The sequence below is a fragment of the Caretta caretta genome, chromosome 3 (assembly GCF_965140235.1).
Source record: "Caretta caretta isolate rCarCar2 chromosome 3, rCarCar1.hap1, whole genome shotgun sequence".
Classification (NCBI taxonomy): domain Eukaryota; kingdom Metazoa; phylum Chordata; order Testudines; family Cheloniidae; genus Caretta; species Caretta caretta.
In genome coordinates, this window is record NC_134208.1 from 62,410,451 (window position 1) to 62,435,108 (window position 24,658).

Here is a 24,658-nt window from a genome sequence, read left to right on the forward strand (position 1 = left end):
ATGAGAGCGACACTCTGGCTTTGGGTCAGTATTCGGGTTCCCAAGGCCTTAGCTGCCCTCCTTTCCCTTTTCGACTTCCTACCCTGTCTGGGAGTGGAGAACAAATCTGGTGATATTTCAGAGAAGATTGAGGGTTGACAGTCTACTGTGGATGCCTCACTAACTTCAGGGTTTCCCCCTTTCTCCAATTCCCCTCCCGGGAATAAGTCTCCAAACCCTGGGAAGTCCCTCCCTATGAGCACTGGGTGTGGGAGTTTAGGGACTACACCTGCTGCTACCTCAGTAGTGTTCCTCTGAATCTCAATTTTTACTGGGATGGTAGGGTAATAACCAACTGTCCCATGGACGCATGTTATCCCCGTACGCTTAGCCCACAGCAGCTGACTATGCTTCACGAGCTTCCCCAAGACAAGCGTGATAGCACTCCCCAAATCAATCAGTGCCGTGGTCTCTACCCCATTTAGCTTCACTGGTCTGGTGTACATATGTGGGGTTAGTGAGACCCCCCCACAAGGGGGGTTAGTGAGACCCCCCACAAGGGGGGTTAGGGAGCATGGGTCTGTCCAGTTCCCCAGGTTACACTGCATAGGATCCTCGGCATTGGGACACTGTCCAGCTATGTGTCCCCTCTCCCCGCAAGCGTAACATCTGTATGGAGCTTTATGCATTCCCGGTCGCTTGGTTTGGGCAGTCTAACATCACAATCCTCTTCCCTCTCAGTGCTCCGACTCTTTGTGGCTTCTGGTGGGCCTTCAGCCCCTCTCTTTTTCCACCTGGGCTCTCCTGGTGGCCCAGTCATCCGAGCTCTAGGGCTTGGTGCTGCTAGTTTAACTCGGGGTGCTTCTTCCTTAACTGGTCAGGTCAGCTCCCTCGCTGTCCTTCGCCTCTCTACCAGTGCGACAACCTCTTTGTAGGTGGAGGGTTAGTTCTGGCTTACCCAGGGTGGAGGTCTGGTGGTAATCCTCTCATGTACCCGTCGATGACAAGAACCTCTAGTATCTCCTCCAGACTCCGGGACTCAGTTCATAACCACTTTCGTGCGAGATGGATGACGTCATATAATTGGGACCGCGGGGTTTTGTTTTCCTGGTACCTCCACTCATGATATCGCTGGGCCCGCACTGCAGTCGTTACCCCAGATCTGGCCAGGATCTCTGCTTTCAGCTGGGGAAGTCTGCTGCAGCCTCGTCAGGCAAATCATAGTAGGCCTTCTGGGCCTCCCCACACAGGAATGGGGCGAGGATGCGAGACTGCTGATCTCGAGGCCAGGCCTCCCGTAGGGCTGTCCTCTCAAAGGCCAGGAGATATGCCTCTACATCATCCTCCCCCGTCATTTTCTGCAGGCAATTCTGGCCCGTATGATCCACGTCCCATCATGGCTGTGGTTCATCTCCATAAGGACCTTCACTTGATTTACCAGTTCCCGCAACATAGCAAGGTCTTGAGCGGCCTGGTCCATCAGCAGGTGATTAGTCTCTTGCTGCAGCCGCACTGCCTCCTGTTGGGTGGCTGCCTGGACACGGGTAGCCTCCTGCTGGACAGCCGTGGCTTGTAGTGCCCGCACTACCTCCTCCATTGTGGTGAGAGAAAAAAGAAAAAAAACCCTCTCTTTTTTTTAAAAAAAAAGTAACAACACCCTCCTTCTGCCGTGCTGTGCATACCAAATCCCACCCCTGACACCACTGTGACGAAGTTCCTCCTCTACCTTGGTGGGTCTTCAACTTATTGGTGGATTTGCTCGCCTCGGAGATTCACGGCAGCCCTCAGTTTGGCCGTTTTTGTAAACCAACAGTACAGGTCAACTCCTCCTGTGTCTGACCAGGAGTTGGGAGGTTTGGGGGGAACCCAGGCCTGCCCTCCACTCTGGGTTCCAGCCCAGGGCCCTGTGGAATGCAGCTGTCTAGAGTGCCTTCTGGAATAGCTGTGCGACAGCTACAACTCCCTGGGCTACTTCCCCATGGCCTCCTCCCAACATCTTCTTTATTCTCACCACAGGACCTTCCTCCTGGTGTCTGATAATGCTTGTACTCCTCAGTTCTCCAGCTGTACGCCTTCTCACTCTCAGCTCCTCGTGCCTCTTACTCCCAGCTCCTCACACATGCACCACAAACTGAAGTGAGCTCCTTTTTAAAACCAGGTACCCTGATTTGCCTGCCTTAATTGATTCTAGAAAGTTCCTGATTATTCTGGAACCTTCCCTCTTACCTTACCCAGGGAAAAGGGACCTACTTAACCTGGGGCTAATATATCTGCCTTCTATCACTCTCCCGTAGCCATCTGTCCCGACCCTGTCACAATTGTTAGTATCGAAGGGCAGATCTTGGATGACACTCTGCACCTCTCTAGGGAAACCTGAGGATCGCAAACACGAGTCTCTCCTAATGACAATGGCCGTAACCATGCCCTTCAATATGGTATTGGCTGAGTCCACCACAGATTGGAGGGAAGTTTTGGCCACCCATTTGCCCGCATCCACTAAGGCCTGGAAATAGGCTCTATCCTCCTCAGAGAGCTTGTCCTTAAACTCTAGAAATCTAGTATAATTGATCAAACCATATTTGTCCAAGAGGACCTGATAATTAGAGATACTGAACTGGAGGGAGGCAGAAGGTCGAGTCTCATGTGTCCCTTATCAGGAGTAGCAGCATTTGGATGCTGTTGCGTAGACTGCTCAGTAGCCACCTCACCACCAGGGAGTTTGGCGAAGGGTGAGAGAACTAGAACTCTCCCCCTTGGATGGGACAAAATAGCACTTCTCAGCCCTCTTAGGAGTGGGAGCACAAGAAGCAGGAGTGTGCTAAACTACCTTTGCTGGGTCCATGACGGCCTCGTTGATGAGAAGGTCCACTCTACTGGGACCAGAGGGCTGCAGTGTGACTAGTAAGCTTTGCTGGGACTCCTGAATTTCCTCCAGCTAGATTTGTATCTCTGCTGCCACCTTGTGCATGAGATTTTGGTATTGTTTAAACTCATCTGGTGGAGACAGAGAAGATAGAGTGACCAATTCATCCGGTGATGATGCTGAGATTGCTCCCAGAACCGTTGGATCTGGCTCACCTTCCTTCTCTGAATACTCATATGGGGTTGATTGCATGTGGCCAGGCGATGGCAAGCAGGACTCAAGCACTGATCCTGGGTGTCTGAGGTAGGGCTCCCACAGTCCACAATATTGCCAGTAAGATGGATCCACCAGCAGAGGGAACCCCACAGCATAGGGTACCATGTGTCCCTTGGCCAATTGTGTTGGATTGGAGGCTGGAATCCTGACCTTCTAGGGCTTCTGTTCAGGGTCGCCTCTCTTCGGTGCCTCAGAGGCTCCTGGGGAGCCTCCAACTCATCGGAAGAGAAGGCTAGATCCCTAATTACCCATGGGACCGACAGTACCAATGGCTATGCTTCAAGGCCAGCAGGTGGAATAGGGGAATGAATGTCTCCTGGTGACAGACTCCTCCTCCAGTGTAACCATGTCCTGGAATATAGATGGACCCGATAAGAATGGTGAATGCAGAGAAGGGAGAGCAAAAATGCCTTCTGGGGAGACATATGTCTCTGACTGGGAATATGAGAGTCCAGTGGTTGAGCTGAAGCCTCTCTGGTCACCCTGGCTGTCGGCTCTCTCTGAGGCCGCACTGATATTGGTACCGAAGTAGATGGAAGCACCAGGAGCTGTCTGTCTCACGTATTCACCACTGGAGCTGGTGTCAGAACTGTTGGATCTGTACCCTTGCGCACCTCCTTATCTTGTCAAGAAGATTTAAGCAGGTATAAGACTTTAGCACTTGTGTGCACTGGCTCTCCCAACTCTGATGAGGTTGGGGAGGGATCCCTTCTTTTTGGGATAGACTTAGACACAAATGACTTGGCCGTATGTCTATGAGAATGTCCTTTACTATCCTGTGAAGCCTTCTCTTTCGGCTTAAGAGACTTAGCCTCTGTTCCTGAGCTTGTTCTTGGAGAAGTGCTGCCCACTTGTTGTGGCTGATGTACGGGTGGGGGTCTGCAGCCCGGACTGGATTGGGGCTTCATTACCTTCTCCATGAGGTGTTTTTTGAGTCTCAGTTCCCAACCCTCAGGAGTTCTAGGGGGAAAAGAGCAACAGATGCTGCAGTTGGCAGAAATGTGAGCCTCACCCAGGCAATAGAGATAGCGTTGATGTTTGTTGCTCACAGAAAAGGAGAGAGGGCAGGAAACACACTTTTTGAACCCTGGGATCGTAAGCATAACCCCAGACTTCTCAAGGGAAAACTACTAAAAACTAACTATAAACAATTCTTACAGGAACAATACAGTAAAAAGAAGCTGAGGACACTGCAGATTCTGACTCAGGGTATGCTGCAGTCTGAACTGGAGAAGCATTCGCCCATAAAGCCCTATATGCCCTCGGTTCAGAGCATGAGGAGAGCTACAGTGCAAGTGCAGGCCAATGGACACTGATTGCAAAAAATTCTGGACTTAAGTACATGGTGTGCATGCGTATGTGTGTGTGGAATACACATTGGGAACATCACTCAAAGAAGAAAATCTTGTTACCTCTTCAGGGTTTGCCAACACCATGGACAAATCTAGTAAAAATGGGATTTACTTAACAATGTATATACAGTGATGTTGTACCAGTGTTGGTACCAGGGTACTAGAGAGACAGGATGGGTGAGGTAATATGTGGAGATTGCTGACCTGTAACTGGAGGTTCTTTGAGGTGTGTGGTCCCTATCTGTACTTCAACATGTGGATGCACATGCACACCATGCACCTGAGTCTGAAAATATTTCTTAGCAGTGTCCGTTGACCCACATGTGTATTTGTGTCCCCTCATCCTCCCTGCTGAGGGTACAATAGGTAGTACGGGTGCACGCATCTCCAGTCTCTCTGTTACCATTTTAGAACATAGTCTAAAGCAGAGAGGATGGGGGGCAGGTAGTGGAATACAGATAAGGACTGCACATCTCGAAGAACTTCCAATTACAGGTAAGTAACCTCCTCCTCTGCTTCGAGAGATGGTCCCCATGTGTATTCCACACGTGGATGATTTGCGAGCAGCCATCAGTGTGGATGTGGGTGCGAGGACGCTAATGGAAGCGTGGTCCTCAGAATGGCTTGGCCAACTGCTGCATCTGTAGCTGCTGCTTGTGTGATGGCACAGTGTGTTGTGAAGGTGTGGACGGAGCACCCGGTGGCTGTACGACAGAAGTCTTGCCAGGACGCATCTGCTAGTGAGGCCGATGTGGTGGCCTGTGCTCATGTAGACTCTATCAAGTGAGGGTACACCAGATTGGTTGTAGCATTCTTGGATGCACCCCGAGACTCATTTGGAGATTCGTTAGGAAGAGAAGGCTTGACCGTTCGGCAATGGCCATGCAGAGCTTCGGCGATGTGCGAAAGGACTGAGTCCTGTGAAGGTAGAAAGGTGAGTCCTGTGAAGGTAGAAAGCCAATGCATGATGGACATTGAGGGAGTGTAGGACCCTAGGTATGTGCAATAGGTAGATTGATGCACTGGTTCAGGGGGAATGCCTACACGATCTTTGAGAAAATTTTGCATGGAGTCCCAGGGACACCTTGTCCTTTTGGAATGTGGTGTTAGGGGGATTTGCCATCATAGCTGCCAGCTCACTGACCCGCCTGGCTGAAGTTATGGCTACCAGGAATGTCACTTTCATTGAGAGGTGGGAGAGAGAGCATGTTGCCAACAGTTTAAAGGATGGTTTTGTGAAAGCGGGAGGATGAGATAAGGTCCTATATGGGCCTGGGCTTCAGTACTGGTGGGAAGGTATTGAGTAAACCCTTCATGAAGCGGACGGTGGTGGGGTGAGTAAAGACGAAGGTGCAGTCAACAGGGGGAAGAAAGGTACTGATTGCTGCACCCATTCAGAGTTGAGGGGCTGTCGGACATTTTGAGGGTGAGAAGGTAGTTCAGGACAACTGGTATAAATACTATGTTAAGTGAGTGATGGTGAGCCCATAGCATGAAGCATCTCTATTTCGCTCGGTAGAATGCCCTGGTGGATTCTCTCCTACTCTGAGTAAGGATTCGCCGCACCAGGGTGGAGCATGCCTGGTCTACCCTTGACACCCATCCAAATACCAGGCCATGAGGTGAAGAGAATTCAGTTTGGGATGCCCGAGTCTCCCCCGATCTTGTGTGACTAGATCTGGGAGTGTGCAAAGGCAGATCTGTGTGTGGGTGGAGAGTCAAAGGAGGTCCATGAACCAGAACTGACGAGGCTACGAGTAGTACTGTGACTCTGTCTCGGCAAATCTTGCATAGCACTTGCGGAAGAAAGGGAATGGGAGGGAAGGCATAGCGAAGGTCTCCGCTCCAGAGGAGGAGGAGAGCATCACCATGCAAGTCCTCCCTTATTGCCCCTCTGGAACAATAGAGGGGCAGTTTCCTGTTCTCAGACGTGGTAAAGAGGTTCCATTAAGGGATGCTCCAGAGCTTGAAGAAGTACTGTAGTGTGGTGCCGTGTAGCTCTCACTCGTGATTGATGTAGAGTGCCTAGCTGAGTTAGTCGGCCTGGGAGTTCTAGGTGCCTGGGAGGTACATGGCTTGAAGAATTATGTGGTGTTTGATGCACCAGTTCCAGAGGTGTACGGACTTGGAGCTGAGGGAGAGAGACTTGGTACCGCTCTGCTTGTTGACATACACGACTGCTGTGATGTTGTTGGGAAGGAGTTGAATGTGGAAGGATTGGACAAGTGAGAGAAGGGCCGGACATACAAAATGGACTGCCCAGAGCTCTAGCACGTTTATGTCAATTCTGGCCTCCCTTGACATCCAGGGACCCTGGGCTGTGTGGTGGTCCAGGTGGGCTTCCCAACCTGTAAGGGAGGCATCTGTCGTGATGGTGATCTGCGGTATGAGAGTGGCGAAGGGGCTGCTGCTTAAGACCTTGGAAGGATCGGTCCATCATGCGAGGGAAGATAGCATGGACTGGGGAAGGACAACTCTGGTCTGCATATGGTCCATGCTGGGTCTGTAGATGGAAAGAAGCCACACCTGAAGCCAACGCATGTGGAGATGTGCATTAGGTGTCACATAGGTCTAGGCAGCCATATGGCTGAGGGGAGAGAGACAGCAGTGGACTGTGGTGTAGGGTCTGCGACACAGATCCGTGATGACAGATGTCAGTATTGCGAAGCAGTCTGCTGGGAGGAAAGTCCTGGCTGCAACGGAGTTGAGATGCATGCCGATAAAGTGCATTCTCTGTGTAGATGTCAGCACCAACTTGTCCTTGTTGATGCAGATACCCAGAGACGTCAGCAGCGTGCGAAGGGCAAGGATCACAGAGGTGACTTCCCGCTGTGAGAGACCCATGAGGAGCCAGTCATCAAGATGGGGTACACCGTGTATCCGAGGCAGTGCATTTGGGCAACCCTCCCTAGAGGGAGGGGAGAGGAACAAAACAAATCCTCTCAACCACTAAACTAATCTAATCTAATTTACGAACTAAACTGAACTAAACTAGCAATTAGGAAAAATTCTTTTAGCTGAGGCACACTTGAGGCAGACATACTCAGGGTCTGTCTCAGACCAAGGCAGTTGAGAAGGAACTGAGGGTGGTTCTCTTGCACAGACCTATATAGTCTTGATGTCGGTATGGGAGGTAAGGGACCCATGTGCAGGCCGAATGGACACTGCTATCGAAGGTTTCTGATCAAAAGCACATGGGGTGCACATGCACCTGAAGTGGAGCATCTATAGGGACATTACTTGAAGAAGAACCAAATCTTCAGTTTGCATAAAATTCCTTGGGCAGATAAATATTGTCTTATGATTAATACTATTTTTAAAAATTAGACATACGTCTTGGAGCATATTATCTTAGAACGGAACAGTATAAGTGTATTTGGCAATTTTAGTAAATAATTTCTAATTTCGAAATAGCATTTCAGTAAACTTTCCAGTAAAAATACCCAGAGAAAGACAGAGAGAAATTGGCTGGGAAGAGAGAGAAGCAAGAAAGAGAAAAAGTAAATATCTGGTTCAAAAGCCTCTGATGTCCGTTTTCTCTGACAATGAAAAAACAGTTTTATATTAGAATGACATCCTAGTAATGTATGAGTATGCAAGAAGCACTACATATTAATCTTCAGATTCAGCCCAAGTAGCAAAACAACATGCCATATGCACGGGGGGGAGGGGGTAAATTCTCAAAGCAAATATCTTCTGTAAATCAAGAGAAGGAGTCTTCCACAAAGTATTTTAATAGAACAATTACTTCATCTCAGATAATTAAATACTGAATATTAAAGACAATTTGCCGAACACAGCAGTCATTTAGGAAAAGAGATGAAAACTGTGCTAACAAGTTAAAACAAAATTCAAAAAATTGTCTGCAACTACAATGAAACGGTGTCCTAATTCAATAAGACTTTTATAAAGGGACTTAAACTGCCAAGCCAACAGTTTCTCTTAAATGCGCAAATAAATTTGTTAGTCTCTAAGGTGCCACAAATACTCCTTTTCTTTTTGCGAATACAGACTAACACAGCTGCTACTTTGAAACCTGTCTTAAAAGTACATGTTATGTGCAGACTCTTACTATAAACTGCTAATAAATACATTCAAATGCTGTGAGGTATAGTCTGCCTATTTTTTCAATTTATAATTTTAAACAGTAAACTAAATATTTTCAGTCATTTTGTTTAATTTTAAAAGCATAAATGCAATTATTTTGATTTGAAAATCACTTTATAGACATATACCCTGATCCTGCAGTTGGATCCACAGACATGGAGCCAACTGTAGCACTAGGCACTTGAACAATGCATATTCTAAAATTCACATCCAAGAAAAACAGCTGGTCAATCCCTACTTTAACATTTTATAAAAAGAAAACCTAGATGAAGGATAGATGCATGATGAGACAGATGGACACAGTCTACCTATTTCAATCTCTTTGTTAGACATTATCCCATAAAAAGAATCAAAAAGGTCTCTTTGGCACTACTTTATAGAAGTAACAGAGACTTGGATCTAACCTGTAAAATCTGCTTTCCAGTCTTTGTTTAATGGTACTGAGATCTGTGGGATATGCCACAACAGTGCAATACATTGGATAAGCTTGGAGATCCACAGGTGCCACAAATGCAGAAGCAATATCTAAATACAAATGAAAATTCAATGTTATATCACATAAAACCAGCACTTTAATAGTCTGTTTCAGATCTTTTTTATTTTCAACACCCCTCCCCACCCACACACTCCTTGAAGCTTAGAATACAAATAGTAAGTGACAGAAACAAACAAGAAAAGCCAACATTACATATTTTAAAATATCAGTGAAATTTTATACACACACATGTGCTGTAGCACATGCCATAAGCATGATTACTGTAGTGATTAATCAGAGCCATCCCTCTGGACATGAAAGACTGCACTCTGAGAAGCATGCTGTGTGCATTCAAAATACAAAGAGAATTACTTTTTGCTACAGATACAAATCTGTAAGTTATATAATTCAAAACATGCAATTCCAAGATATTAATTGGTGCACTTCTGACTCATTCTGCTTTGGAAAAATATCACTTAATTAATCTTGACATCACCACAGCGGTTCTCAACTGGGGGGTCCATGAGCCCTTTCAGGGAGGAGGCCATGGAGCTCCACAGCTAAAAGCTGGTGCCCCAAGCCCCAGTGCTGAAGCCAGGAGCGACGTGGGGCTAAAGCCACCCCCGCTTCCCCAGTCGGAAGCGTCGCAGGGCTGAAGCCAGCGGCGGCCCCCCAAGCCAGGAGCAGTGGGGGGCTGCAGCATTTTTATAGCCTGTTGAGGGGGGGCTTTGGCAACAAAAAGGTTGAGAACCCCTGCATTATCACTCCCTCATCTTCAAAGTTCTCAAATTTTAATGTGCAAAGCAATTCTTTAGACTGTTACTATAAAAGCTGTAGTCCCTGCCCAGAGGATTTACAAGGAATTTAGGACAAAGACAAATATGATACAAGCAGAAAAACAATATGCCAGAAGATAAGGGAATTCAAACAAGTGAAGGCTTCATAGGCTTTATTTTTCTTTCCCTCTACTTGTCCAACTGGACTTATGGTTCTTACAATACCTGATTTTATAGGGGAAGGAATGAAAAAAATTAGTACAAACATATTAAACTTTAAAATATATTTAAAATATATTTTAAAAACAAGAATTGACAAAAATTAGTTGCTAGATGAACTGATCTTCTAAGAAAAAGGTGAAACAGAATGCTCTATTGCAGTTAAAAATCTACTCTTAAGATTGCTACAGTAAATTGAACCTTTATACAAAGCAAGCAACAATAGTAGTAGTTAAAAAAACAAAACCTCACACAGACTATGGAAAGAACCAGCTAAGATAATTTAAATATACCATTACTCTTACTATGGAGGCACAGTAGTGGAAACCTTAATTACAACTTCATACTTCCTCCAGAAACACATAACATACTACACATATCACTACTGGTATCTGCTAACTCCTTTTGTAATTAACGTTTTACATTATTCTGAAAGAGGGAGATTAATGAGTTATGTGTAGTGTGTTTCCTTATTTGTGGGGTCAGAAGGTAGTTTCTTGTGAAGATGCAGTGTGTCCCCATCAAAGAAAACATGTTGTATAAGCATTCAGGTTCCACCAAGGCGTCCCACAACTTCACATTTCCTTGTTTTTTTGCATTAGGGGATGTCACACTTAACCAATCTTAATCCCTGTTACACCAAATTTTTGTTTATAATAGTTCACACATTTAAGTACCATACAGACACACAAGAATTAACTATGCACATTTCAACAGCCATCTTATCACAAGACACCTAAAGTTATTCAACATATGCATCAATGATATATGCATACCTTTGACTATGTTAATGACAGAATTAGTGATATGTATGTAGAAAGAATTTATAATGTACTTTTCAGAAACTGCCAATATATATCAGCAATTGTCCCCACAAGTGGTAAATTCATGGTGAACCATTTGCTAACCAATACATTACACATCCGTTCTCCTCACAACCCAAAGAAAAGAAAAATGATGGCTGGAGTACACAGCAGATTAGTTAGGAAAATCCCAAGTACAGCTATTTATCATTACATTCTCTAGGAAAACAAAACAAATACATACTTTTTGCTCTCTGTTCAAAATGAAGTTACAGCTTTTGTATTCAACATAGGGGCCTCCGTTTTCAACACTAGCAAGTGATTTTGGGTGCTCAGTTTGAGATATCATAAACAGGCTTTGATTTTCAAAGGGCAAGTGTTCAGTACTTTCTGAAAATCAAGCTCTTCAAGGTCTTTCAAGTTACATGTTCAAAAATTGAAACTCTCAAAATCACTAGTCACCTTTGAAAGTCTGGGTCAGACTATACATTAAAGGCACTATGTAGATATGTCATGTTGTGAACAAAATATTTTCTTTTTTTTATAAGGTAATAATTCAAGTAGAAAAGGTTCAGAAAAGGGCAACTAAAATGATTAGGGGTCCCATATGAGGAGAGATTAAAGAGGCTAGGACTTTTCAGCTTGGAAAAGAGGAGACTAAGGGGGGATATGATAGAGGTATATAAAATCGTGAGTGGCGTGGGAAAGTGAATAAGGAAAAGTTATTTACTTGTTCCCATAATATAAGAACTAGGGGCCACCAAATGAAATTAATAGGTAGCAGGTTTAAAACAAATAAAAGGAAGTTCTTCTTCACTCAGTGCACAGTCGACCTGTGGAACTCCTTGCCTGAGTTGTGAAGGCTAGGACTATAACAGGGTTTAAAAGAGAACTGGATAAATTCATGGAGGTTAAGTCCATTCATGGCTATTAGCCAGGATGGGTAAGGAATGGTGTCCCTAGTCTATGTTTCTCAGAGGGTGGAGATGGATGGCAGGAGAGAGATCACTGATCATTACCTGTTAGGTTTACTCCCTCTGGGGCACCTGGCATTGGCCACTGTCAGTAGACAGGATACTGGGCTGGATGGACCTTTGGTCTGACCCAGTATGGCCATTCTTATGTAAGTAGTGATTTTATGACTATTATAGTTGATCAATGACAGCATTTACTAATTTTGTGGATTGTGGTGTTCTCATAAAAATGCACATCATCCCTTCCGAAAAAGTTAGCTTGCATACTGAATGTTTCCTAAATTATTCAATCACAAATGTTTACCTAGAGTCATGAGCTGGTTTATCCCTGCAATAATTCTGTCACATTCCTCATCTCGGGTTCTGGAACCCCATTCTCCATCCAGAGGTTTGTAGATCAATGTTCGGCATTCAACATCAGTTAAAGGAACACTAGTTCCCAGCTCTTCAGGAAACACAGCTGAAATATGCCATAAAAAAGACCCAGATGATCACTGCAAAATAGTCATCTGTTTATATTTCAAGACAGACATACTTCTATTAAAAACACAGAGCAATTAATATAGGCAGTATATACCATAACATCGCTTTACTGAATGAAGGTGTAAGGTGTGTAGTTCTTTGTGCAAAAGACAACAATGCTTTGATACTGTTCTGGGGTCCTACATGCTTCATGTATTATTGTTACCAGCTAACAAATGTGTTTCCACAATGCAGATTGCCGGATCCTGACAGAATTTTGTGGATTTTCTATGTACTAGACTTGCAGACTTACAGTCAGTTTGTGGGAGAATGTATTTTTGCAGTAAACAAGGGTAGTTCTGTAGCATGTGAAATTTTTAAAATAAATTGATAATTTAACTATATTCTGGGAACTGTAGTGGTGCTTTATAGGTTTTCAGGTCGAGTTTATAGATATTGATTTTAACCTATATAGCTCTTGAGACCTGCCTATTTTGATTACTGCCTTTTTCCTTCTTCCATTGCTATGGTAAGTGGAGGTTCTTGAACTGGAGCCCCTGAGACATAGAAGAGACGCTACCATCAGGGCATTCTCTTGAGGGCATTCAACTTTGGAATTAATACCCTGATTTGATCAAAATTAGCCAGAATCTGTTGATTTTCAGGGCACACTGCAAGATCCATCTTTTTATCCAGACTTTTGGGCAGGGAAAGTGCAATAAGGGTAAATATTTGTAGGTGTAGCAAGAGATTCTTGGGATGTTTGGGTTTGTGGTTGGATGGATATCTTACATTTTGGTAAAAACAACGAGGAGTCCTTGTAGCACCTTAAAGACTAACAAATGTATTTGGGCATAAGCTTTCGTGGGCTAAAATCCACTTCATCAGATGCATGGAGTGGAAAATACAGTAGCAGGTATATTTATACATAAATATATATCAAGTATAGTGCATCAGTATAGTGCAAGTAGAGTAGGGGCATTAGGGGATGAGAGCTGAGGAAGCGTTGTTCTAAGTCAGCCATAAAAATGTTGGCATACCGGAGGGGGCCATGCAGGTACCCGTAGAAGTCCCGCTGACTTGAAGGTATAAATTGTCCCCAAAATCTGAAATAGTTGTGGGTGAGGACAACGTCACAAAGTTCAGGCACCAGGTTTGCCGTGACATTATCGGGGATACTATTCCTGACAGCTTGTAGTCCATCTTTGTGTGGAATGTTGGTGTAGAGGGCTTCTACATCCATAGTGGCTAGGATGGTGTTTTCTGGAAGATTACCAAAGGATTGTAGTTTCCTCAGGAAGTCAGTGGTGTCTCGAAGATAGCTGGGAGTGCTGGGAGCGTAGGGCCTGAGGAGGGAGTCTACATAGCCAGACAATCCTGCTGTCAGGGTGCCAGTGCCTCAGATGATGGGGTGTCCAGGATTCCCAGGTTTATGGATTTTGGGTAGCAGATAGAATACCCCTGGTCGGGGCTCTAGGGCTGTGTCAGTGTAGATTTGTTCCTGTGCATCTTAAGGGAGTTTCTTGAGCAGATGGTGTAGTTTCTTTTGGTAATCCTCAATGGGGTCAGAGGGTAGTGGCCTGTAGAATGTGGTGTCAGAGAGTTGTCTAGCAGCCTCTCGTTCATATGACAACTCTGTTGCTACACAACTCTCTGACACTGGCGAGACCGGACAGTCTCTACGCAAAAGAATAGACAGACACAAATCTGACATCAGGAATTACAACATTGAAAAACTAGTAGGAGAACACTTCAACCTCCCTGGTCACTCAATAAACTTAGAAGTGGCAATTCTTCAACAAAAAAACTTCAAAAACAGACTCCAATGTGAAACTGCAGAACTGAAATTAATTTGCAAACTGGACACCATCAAATTAGGCCTGAATAAAGACTGTGAGTGGATGAGTCAGTACAAAACCTAGTTTTACCATACTAATTTCCCCCTACTATTACTCACACCTTCTTGTCAACTGTTTGAAATGGGCCACTCTCATTACCACTACAAAAGTGATTTTTTCCTCCCTTGATATTCTACTGATAATTAAATTGTCTCGTTAGACTAACCCCCGACCGATAAGGCAGCTCCCATCTTTTCATGTACTATGTATAAATATACGTGCGACTGTATTTTCCACTCCATGCATCTGATAAAGTGGGTTTTAGCCCACGAAAGCTTATGCCCAAATACATTTGTTAATCTCTAAAGGTGCCACAAGAACTCCTTGTTGTTTTTGCTTATACAGTCTAACACGGTTACCACTCTGAAACCTGTTACATTTTGGTGTTAGAGATGCTGCAGGTTTTATCTTGTGTGTTGCTGCACTTTTAATTATTTCTAAGAAGGAGGAAGAACCTGGGAGAGGTACTTTATTCTTTAAAACCAAATAATAAGGAAATGAATAAACATACTGAAATAACAAATAATTGTAACAGAATATGTACAGTAGGCTGAACTGAATCACAGTTCTACTTTAAGGGAGAGAGAAAGAAAAAACAAATAGTTTATGGATAGCAAAGCAAAGTCATCAATAAGTCTCCCAGAAAACAGCAAAAAAATATTCCAAACTATATTCAGTTTTTAACTAATTTAAAAAAAAACTAGCTCAGAGTGCAGTAGCCCAGTAGGGTGTGGATGGACTGAAGAAATAATGCTAGTGGGCCCACTGGAGAGCATGCACTTCACAATTCCTACCTTGGATAGCTGGACCAGAGAGGTCCCCTTTGCCAATTTGCCCTCAAACACTTTGTGTGTATAGAATTAGTGAGTGCACTGCAGGGACAACAGGTCTCTCTAGCATGCAATTTCCACTGAACCTAGTGGGGGAGCAGGTTCATCTTTCCATTAATGATATTGACATGATTATATATCCAGTTACTTCATTCACAGGTCAGGCTCATTTTAATAGATGTGTATTTGTAATCTGGTGACTTAAGCACAAATTTATAATGCAATTGTTTTTATGATTCTTGTTTCTTTTTTTTCTGGCATTTTACAGAGAAACATACTTGGTAACTTTAATTTTTAAAAACTATTTGCATAAGCTAGGCTTTCTATACATATGAATCAAGATGACACATCTACACACTTACGCACCATTATTTGGTATGAGCTCCATATCCCAAGGACTCATCTTCTCAGTGTCACCATTGTCCCAGCTTAAAGAAAAAAATAACCAAGTTTAAATTATAGTAATTAGTACTGTTTAAACAGTAAAAAATGTATTACTCTTATATGTAATGTTTATTTTATTACATAATGAACACACTTTATAATAAGTTTTATTATTGCAATTAAAGGAACCAAATCACCTAAATCAGTGCTTGCTATGCAAGATTAAAATTTACATTAAAATGATTTATTAAAAGCGGAAGTAAAGACAAATTTGCTAACCAGACATTGTAGCACTGAAATAAACTGTCAGGATATTCAGGCTGTAGAGGTTCCTGGCTTTCAATTGTTCCAAACCACCAGGCATCATCTATTACTGACCTGAAACGATCACCTGGACAATACAAAACAATCTCATTAATAAAAAGTACTTTGTTGTCATAGTCTTATTCTTTTACCAATTTCTACTCTACATTTGCCTAATCTTCATGGTAGTCATTCTTTGGAGATGTCTTTGTCAATGGACATATATAAAGAGTATTCAGACTGATACACCCTTAAAACAACAGTAAAGGGCACACTTTAGAAAGAACTTATATTGTGTAGGGTATCAGAAAAAATATAGATAATGAGCATATAAAAATCAGCAATCAGTATAATTTACATGTATATTAGAACACGTTGCAACATTTTTCAAGCTTATAGCAGTGGAAGACAGTTTAATTTTTTAATATCTTTAATTCTAATATATATAAAACTCACATATGTAATACATATTGTTCTCAATAGAATTTCTTACTTTAGAAGGTTCCTATGTTTCTTCCTCTCACGTACAAACTTCCTCAAAGTCCAGCAAACAATAAACTTTTATAAACAACAAACAGTTATAACCACTTCTCTCTCTTCTCTGAGGGCTTCTGTGCATTCCCACTTGCGAGGAGACTGGCAAGCAGTCTACCCAGAGGAAGGTAGAAGTTCTCAACGAAATATGGATTGTAGCACAGTTTTCCCAAATTGACTATCAGAACACAATGCTGATTCCAAAGAATAGTGCTTGATGAAAGTTTAGACTGAACTTCAAGTGGCTGCTATACAAATCTCCATTATGGGTACCTGCCTAAAACATGCCACAAAAGCTTCATTGGACCTGGTGGAATGGGTTTTAGCCCAGGAAGTACTAACACCTTGCCTAGATTGTAGCAAAACTCAATCAATACATGCCCTAATCCAGAGTGAATGGAAATGGGGCAATGGACAGATCAAAGGGAAGTACTTTGTACTGGTAATGTCTCTGTCCCATACAGAATTTAAGGTAGTTGCAGTGTGTCAGCCTAATGGCTACATGGAAATAGGTGTCCTTTAAGTCAAGAGCCATGTGTGAAGAACATGGAGTTGATCTGTAATAATTTGTGGCCAATGTATCCTGACTGGTGTGACGTTATTTGATTAAAATATTACTATATAGATATTTTTCAGAGGAACAGCCGTGTTAGTCTGTATTCGCAAAAAGAAAAGGAGTACTTGTGGCACCTTAGAGACTAACCAATTTATTTGAGCATGAGCTTTCGTGAGCTACAGCTCACTTCATCAGATGTTTACCGTGGAAACACTAGATATTGTTGCAACCACTACTATATATTTGCAACACAATTTGTACAATGTGGCATGTAAAATGTTTATGAAAAGGTGATGATTTGCTGGTTATGATTATACTATTTGTATGCATGTGTTACTTTTGTATTTGAAGTTATGAGTATTGGCTTTATACCTGGATTTTAAATTGGGGTAACAACCACAAGGTAGCTAGCCAGCACATCCTGGAGGTACTATTTAAATTAAATGCCCATCAAAAGAACATTTAACTGACAATGGACCATGGGAGACGCCTATTTACACTTAATGGAATTTTCTGCTGTGACTAGGCAAAATGCATGGACATGTGATTTGCCCATATAACGCCAAACTCCATCTTGTTGCTGTAATTTTCCACAGTAGGAACAATGGGATTCCCTCCACATGGCAGAAGCTATAAAAGGCCCTGGAAACACCTCTATTTTGCCTCTGTCCTCCTCAAACCTTTGGAGCATTCTAACCAAGGGACTGAGGTCCTTCCAATGATTTGGAAGCAGTCAGAGACATGACATAAGCCAGTAGTTTATTCTATCGCTGCTACAAGCCTGAACCAAGAACTTTGCATATATTGTATGTATTTGATTCCTTTAACCAATTTTAACTCTTACCTTTCTTTCTTTCTCTCTTTCTATGAATAAACCTTTAGATTTTAGATACTAAAGGATTGGCATCAGTGTGATTTTTGGGTAAAAGCTAAGTTATATATTGACGTGGGTGTGTGACTGGGCCTTTGGAATCAGAAAAATCTTTTATTTGATAAGACTGGTTATAAAGAACCACTCACCTTTAAATCCAGTATTTTTGGTGGTGACGTAAGAACTGGAATGTCCAAGAAAACTGCTTTTATGACTTCTTGTTAGCCAGTGTGGTGAAAAAGAAGTTTACTTTTGTTGCTGGTTTGGTATATCTCATGGAAAAATAACCACCAGTTTTGGGCTATGTTTGCCCTATTTCTCAGTAGTTTGTCCTAAGTTTGGCATCCTCAGTTGTGGCCCACTAAGGCACGATTACAACTGGTTATTGTATTGTTTACTTTATTCCTACCCTAAGATAATTCTCTAGCAGGTTTGTTAAGATATGCACCCAGAAAAGGGATGGACACTGATATTCACATCTCCCAGCAAACAGCGGATGGGCTAAGACACAATGCAGAACCAACCACTTTGAAGTCTATCTCTGATCCCCAGTTGAGGAGTCTAAACTGGTTTAACCACACTCAAGAGACAAAGGACTTTGGACGGATTTAAAAACAGACACTCCTGAAGAAGAGAAACTAAGGTGAAGCCAGTTTCCAGAGGCCAGAGTGTCTAGGACTATAGTGATACTTATAGACCTGTTACTGTGTTAAAAGCCCTTTTCTTTTATGTTATGCTTTGTTTCTGCTGTTAAGATTAAGCAACACTTTGTTTAGAAAAGGCTGTCTGGTGACCACTGCTAACCACTGGCCACAATTCCCAAAGGGAAGACTTGCAGTCATTGAACTCCATTAGGCCTGTTGTGAAATCATGGTTGGTACACAGGGTGCTGGAGCCCAGGAATGCAATCTAAGAGGGAGAATCACAATATTCCACCAGAAGAGAGGTGAAGGTGTAGGGACTGACACCTGTTGGGGTGCACTCAGAAAGACTCCCGAAGGATCAGAGGTGTTATGTACCCGTCGCCTTGTAATAGGGTAAGATTACTCCCAACAAGAACACCCTGTATTCTTAAGATATTATGGTATTTGTTTAGCCTTCTGAGGTCCAGGTCAGGTCTGAGACCATCCACCTCCCTGGGAATGTGAAAGTACAGAAAACGGAAGTACTTTCTGTAAGGCTCCTTTTGTGATAAGGGAATCCTCTTCTTCCAGAAGTACTTTTTTGTGAGAAGGATCTCTGAAGAGAGGTAGGTGTGTGTGTGTGTGTATCTATCTGATGGGATACTCATCATGGTTGATCCCAGCACACAGTGACTGGAAATAACCATGCATCACGCATGGGGGGGGGGGGGGGGGGAGGGAGAGAGAAAGAAAGAAAAAGAAAGAATTAAAAACCAAAAGTTATAAAAATTGTACAATTTGGGGCTAGCTCAGTCATTCTCAGCCCCACAGCCTGTAGGCCATTTGTGCCCTAATCAGCACACAGCTGCGGTCCATGTGACATCCCCAGGGCTGTAATTAGGGTGGGGCAGGAAGGGATCTGCCCTAGGTGCAGAACTGGTGGGAGGGTGCAATAATGGGGCAGCACTGGATCAGGCCCAGCTGCATCAGGAAGCCAGGATACTCAGCGACCCCCACCCTGCAGGATCACGAGTCTAGTGACTCAGGCTGGAGCAGGATCCCTGGAGGCACTAGGACTGCAGTGGCAGGAGAGCTACATAGCTGAGCTACATGCAGCTGAGGTAGGAGACCAGCGAGGGTGTGCGCGCGCAGGGCGCTAGGGCGTGTGTGCAGGTGCTGGGGAGGACAGTCCCGGGGGGTTGGGTGATAAGGGGCATTCCCTGGCGGGGGGGCAGTCTGGAGAGAGGCTAGGAGGCAGTCCCTTGGGTGGGGGGACTGGGTGCTTGGGGGACAGCCCCTGGCTGGGGGGGCAACTCACACTGGGCAGGACTCCCCATCTTTGCAGGCAGGCTCCACAGCCACGCTCTCTGGGCACTCAGCCCAGCTACACTGCCAGCAGCAGCACAGAAGTGAGGCTGGCAATACACCATGCCATGCCACCGATATAGTAAATGAATTAATGTTAACTGTTAATGTTTTGCCTTATTTTGCTAATTTAAAATGCTCTTGGCAGACATTTGCCAGTGCTGAAGTGGAAGGTAGTACATTGATTTGAATCACATTGCTGACATATGGTAAATACACTGAGAACCACTGGGCTAGCTAAACCCAATGGGACTAGAAAAAAACACATATAACTGAGAGTCCCTTCTCCTCGCTGTGTCAACAGTGAAGGAAACTGAAATGATTGGGGGAAGAGGGTGCACTTCCTTTATGTAATCTCGAACACTCAACATTCAACACTACAAGGTGTGTTCACATCCCCCAAATGACTCCTCTATGAAGAGAGTCCCCCAAGCTTGCTGCCAGGGAGTGCCATCTCACAACTCGGAACAGAAGCCCTCAAAGAAGGAAAGATCAGGAATAGCCCTTTTTCATGCTTTAAAAACTAAACCAAACCAAACCGAACAAGTATTAGATTTTGTCTTCCCTATTTTTACTGGAGGATTCCTTAAAACACTAGTAGAACTATGACATCACAAGACACTCAAACCTGAGCAATTGAGGCAGGATGGGACTTTTTGCTATATACTTTTAAAAAGTCTGATTTTCTTAAAATACCTATTTAATTCAAACTTCTAACAAAAGTTCTCTTTGTGAAAGTCAACATTTCAATTGAGAGAAGAGAGCTCTAGCTTAGTTCTTTAGTCCTACAAAGGGAAGACAAGATGTGATATTCATGATATTTATAAGACAAAAGGAAAATGTTATCTTCTTTTGCAGGTCACCTTAAAAACTCTTATTTTTTCTCACATGTAATTGTGTTCAGTGGCAAAGTTTAATTCTGCAGGAGCAGTAAGCACTGCATCTCTCTGAAGATCAGTAGACCTTGCTCTCCGATTCCAGCATAATACTTTATTTTCACCCACTTTGCCACGTTTCCTAATGAAATAAGGCAACATGAATGAAACCAGATGCATTTATTAAACTTTTTACAAAACCCACCACCTACCTATATTCCATCGTCTATGTTTTGCATCATCAAACTGCTGCCGCAAGACTAGGAAATCTATAACATCTGGCATATCATGGTACCTAGTTGCAATCAAAATGGAACAAGAATGATTAAGGTGAAAAACCAGCAACAGAATACAGAAAACATTGTTAGATATCAAAATGCATTTAATGCATCTGAATTCAATATAAACATCTTAAATTTATGTCACAGCAATTTCTGTTTAAAAATAAAACTTATCTTTAAAATTTAGCAAATTTAAAAGGTTTTAAATATTACAAAAAACAGTTTCCCTACTGGAACCGAAATAATGCTTCTCTTACTTCATGGTGAATGATCCTCCAGTCAGTTTACCAGTATCTGGGTCAAGAAAAGCAAGTTTAAGACAGCAGAGAGTAGGCAATCCCACTTCATATTTAATCCCAACTATTTTCATCAGCTCTTGTTCCTGAAGTAAATAAAACAACAATCTTATTTAAGGTGGTTGAATATAAGAGGACTGTAACAGAAGTATGAAATGAAAAAATTGAATATACTTCTGTTGAACAACAGATTTCAGTGGTGAACTGTGTAAACAAAATTAATAGGTCAAATACAGACCTTTCAAATTTACTCCCTGAAACCAAGAAGTTGCAATTCCCCAATATAACCTCATTGTATTGAATTGTTTGAAAACTTAACTGTTCACTGCAACACACTTTTAACAAGGCTTAAAAAAAATCAGATCGATACATGAACATCAATCACAGGTCTAGGATTTTTTGTTTCATCCTTCTCAGTAATCAATTAAGTTATTGCAATCATAACTTTTAAACATTTATTTATTAACATTTAAAATTTCTGGGGCAATCATTACATTTTTAAATCTTAATATATCATTTTAAAAACAAAGTTAAAATATGTTTTAAAAAGAAACTGTCAACAAAACTATGGACACTTTATGTCAAATAACGTACATAAAAGTTATCTGCTATGACTTATTTTAAAGACAACAAAAATGGGAAAAGCAAGAAATATCATACCCGTAGTTCCATTTTATGCCATGGCTGTTTTTTTGGATTAATGCTATATATTTTATTCTTTTTAGCCATTACAATATACGCTTCATGACCTTGTCGGAAATAGTAAACCTAAGAATGAAACAAAAAATTAATTAAGCAACATTTTAAAATCCCAAAATGTTAGCACATTGCTGATACACAGTGTGTTCCCTTTCAAACCAAGATGGTACAGGTACATGCAGATAAGGTCTTTCAAAGTATCTATAAACTATTATTTTAATTTTAAATAGTGATAAGCTGCACTAGTCAGAGTAGGAACTCCCAAGTTATCAAGATAATGCACCACTCAATGGGTACACTGAATATTATAGTGGATCAAGTATGGTTCAATTGTTTGTAGTAGGAATAAATTGTTAGTTTGTATAAAAGAGATTAATCAAATGCACAAAGTACAGCTATTACTCCATTTTACAGCATTGGGAATCTGCTACTTTTTTATTTAGAGGAAATAATACTAACACACATGCTTGTGTATTAGAAGAAACTGGAGAATAACTTTATGCATAAATACAAGTTTTATACTAATATTCTGAGAAAATAGATTCCTCCTCTATTAAAGAAGGCATATGGCCTGGTGGAATGAGTGCTCGTATGGCTTCTCTCAGCGTGGCATGAATATATTCTAGCACAATCAGTTGTGAAAATAAGGGAGAACTAAAATAATTGTCTCTTACCTTATGTTTCCCATAAAACAATTTTAATGGGTGTTTACAAACGTACTAGCAATGTTTACTCTAATTTAACACTAACTAGCCAAAGACAGGTAATTCACAATTCAAGCAGATACTTTCTGCTCAATTTATGCCATAGGAAAAAGGAAAGTGTGAAAAGACAAAGGGTGGGATTTTCAAAAGCATCCAAGTGATTTAGAAGCACACATCCCATTGGAAGTTATTTATCTTACATTATGCACCTGCAAGTTCAAAACAACTTCAATGGATTTTAAAAAATTGCACACGCTGTCCACACAATAGTTTAAAACAATTCCACACAGCACCAAATGTCACTGGCCCTCCCAATCAGCACAACACTACACAGGTGGGTACAAGTGGGTGGCTAGAACATCACCGAGATTAACCATTTACTTATATTGCTAATAATTTTTCTTTAAGTAACACAAATGTCATAGAGCAAATTAAACAATTAGATGTGGGATGGACAAGGTCTAAATAATATCTTCCATGCGACTGAATACATTAATAAACACAGACTATTTAAAAAACATTTAGGTAATTTTATAATAGACAATTTTTTATTAAAAGAATATTTCCTTCCACTTGACATCCCGTACAACAAAGTTAAGATCAGAGCAAACTTGTACACCTGGGATCTGAACTCCTTAACACAGACATTTCTATGGGAGTGCTGAAGTTTTTACTATCAGCTGATGAACATTGCTGGCATAATGATGAAACAAACTCACTAGAAACCTTTAATGTACTCAAGGGATATGTAATAAAATTAAAACTGACCCCCTCAAGTTAATCAGAACACAAGGCTTGAATAAACAACTAAGACAGCATACTGTATATATGTATACCAATTTTAAAAGAATAGTTTTCTTTATGAAATGACCTAAGACAGTAATCTGTGGCTCTGCAAATTCAGATGAAAGAACAACCATTTCCATCAAAAATGTTTTACTATCCATTCCCATGTAACACATGGGAAGTTAGGTATGGAACTCCAGAGTCTCTTTTTATTTTGGAAAACTAAAAGAACCAACAAACATATATAACCCCAGTGAAGTCTTTGCCTGTTGAGCTGATACGTTAGGAAAAACATATAGGCAATTAATGCCGTATTACAGAAGATTTAATTTAATTTATGTCACAGAATGAAACATCCAGTAACTAACTTTGCAGAATATTATATTCAAGATATAGCCCTTAAATCCCCGTTTTGTGTCTGTGATCTTTGAGGTTACAGAATCAGGTGGGAGTTGTGAGATTTTGCCAGACATTATGATGATCTAATTGGTAGGAAGAGCAGCAGATGCTACTAAATGCTGGAGCTAAACTACATTTTTGAAAGATTCTTATTTAAATTTAGTGACAACCATTTACTACTACACCATATTTTTGCAACAGAAACAAAATCCGAACTATTGAAACAAACTACAGATAAATCCTTCCATACTTACCAGCCACTCCTACCAACTTTCTCTATAGAAATGAAACCATTTATACACACTAATAAAATACTTTCATTTTACAAATAAGGAAAAATCTCATGTGATTTCCATCAAAAGACTGAGCACAGTAACATTAGAAAAAACAGTATGCCTATTCACAGAAAAATATACTTTAGTCTTTTGATAAATTTCACAGATTCTACAATTTCAGGGTGGTATCAATACTATATTACTGATGCCATACTAAAGAACACTCAAGCAGTCTAAACTATAGAATGTTCTCTTCAGGCAGATAAATAGGCAGTCATCTCTCTTAGTTGCATTTCTTTAAAATACATAACAAAGATTTGCAAGTGGTGCTAATAAGAAATAAAGTTAAGTGCTATTTATATGGTGAGCTTAACTAAAGATGAAATTGGCCAGCTTTAGGAGAACAAGTTACAAAACAATAAATAGACCTATTTGGGTTATCAACCTTTCCTGGCAAATGTTGTAAACTACATTAATACCATCTCCCCCCCAAATAATTCAAAAATAGTATGAGATATCTCCCTCTCAAAATGTATCTCCCGCTACACAAATAGTTTTACTCTATAAGTCTTAGAGGTTTTTTGCATGTAACGAAGAAGATTATTGTGGTTGCAAAGTCAAACACTTAGGAGTCATGAAATAACAGAGTTAAGGCAACCTTAATTCGGTCTCCTTGTATGTATGTATTATGAT

At 41.7% G+C, this 24,658-nt stretch overlaps 1 protein-coding gene across 4 annotated transcripts in view; it reads right to left on the reverse strand.

The window, feature by feature from the left end:
• PHIP (PHIP subunit of CUL4-Ring ligase complex) overlaps positions 1–24,658 on the reverse strand; it is a 309,729-nt gene that overhangs the window by 46,461 nt on the left and 238,610 nt on the right. For all 4 annotated transcript variants that reach the window (XM_048845170.2, XM_048845168.2, XM_048845171.2 and 1 more), the window contains 7 exons: positions 21,763–21,870; positions 21,064–21,188; positions 20,738–20,820; positions 15,678–15,789; positions 15,381–15,442; positions 12,129–12,284; positions 8,982–9,102 (listed from right to left, as the gene is read on the reverse strand). In XM_048845170.2, coding sequence (XP_048701127.2) covers positions 8,982–9,102; positions 12,129–12,284; positions 15,381–15,442; positions 15,678–15,789; positions 20,738–20,820; positions 21,064–21,188; positions 21,763–21,870 — 767 coding nt within the window. The remainder of the gene's footprint in view (positions 1–8,981; positions 9,103–12,128; positions 12,285–15,380; positions 15,443–15,677; positions 15,790–20,737; positions 20,821–21,063; positions 21,189–21,762; positions 21,871–24,658) is intronic.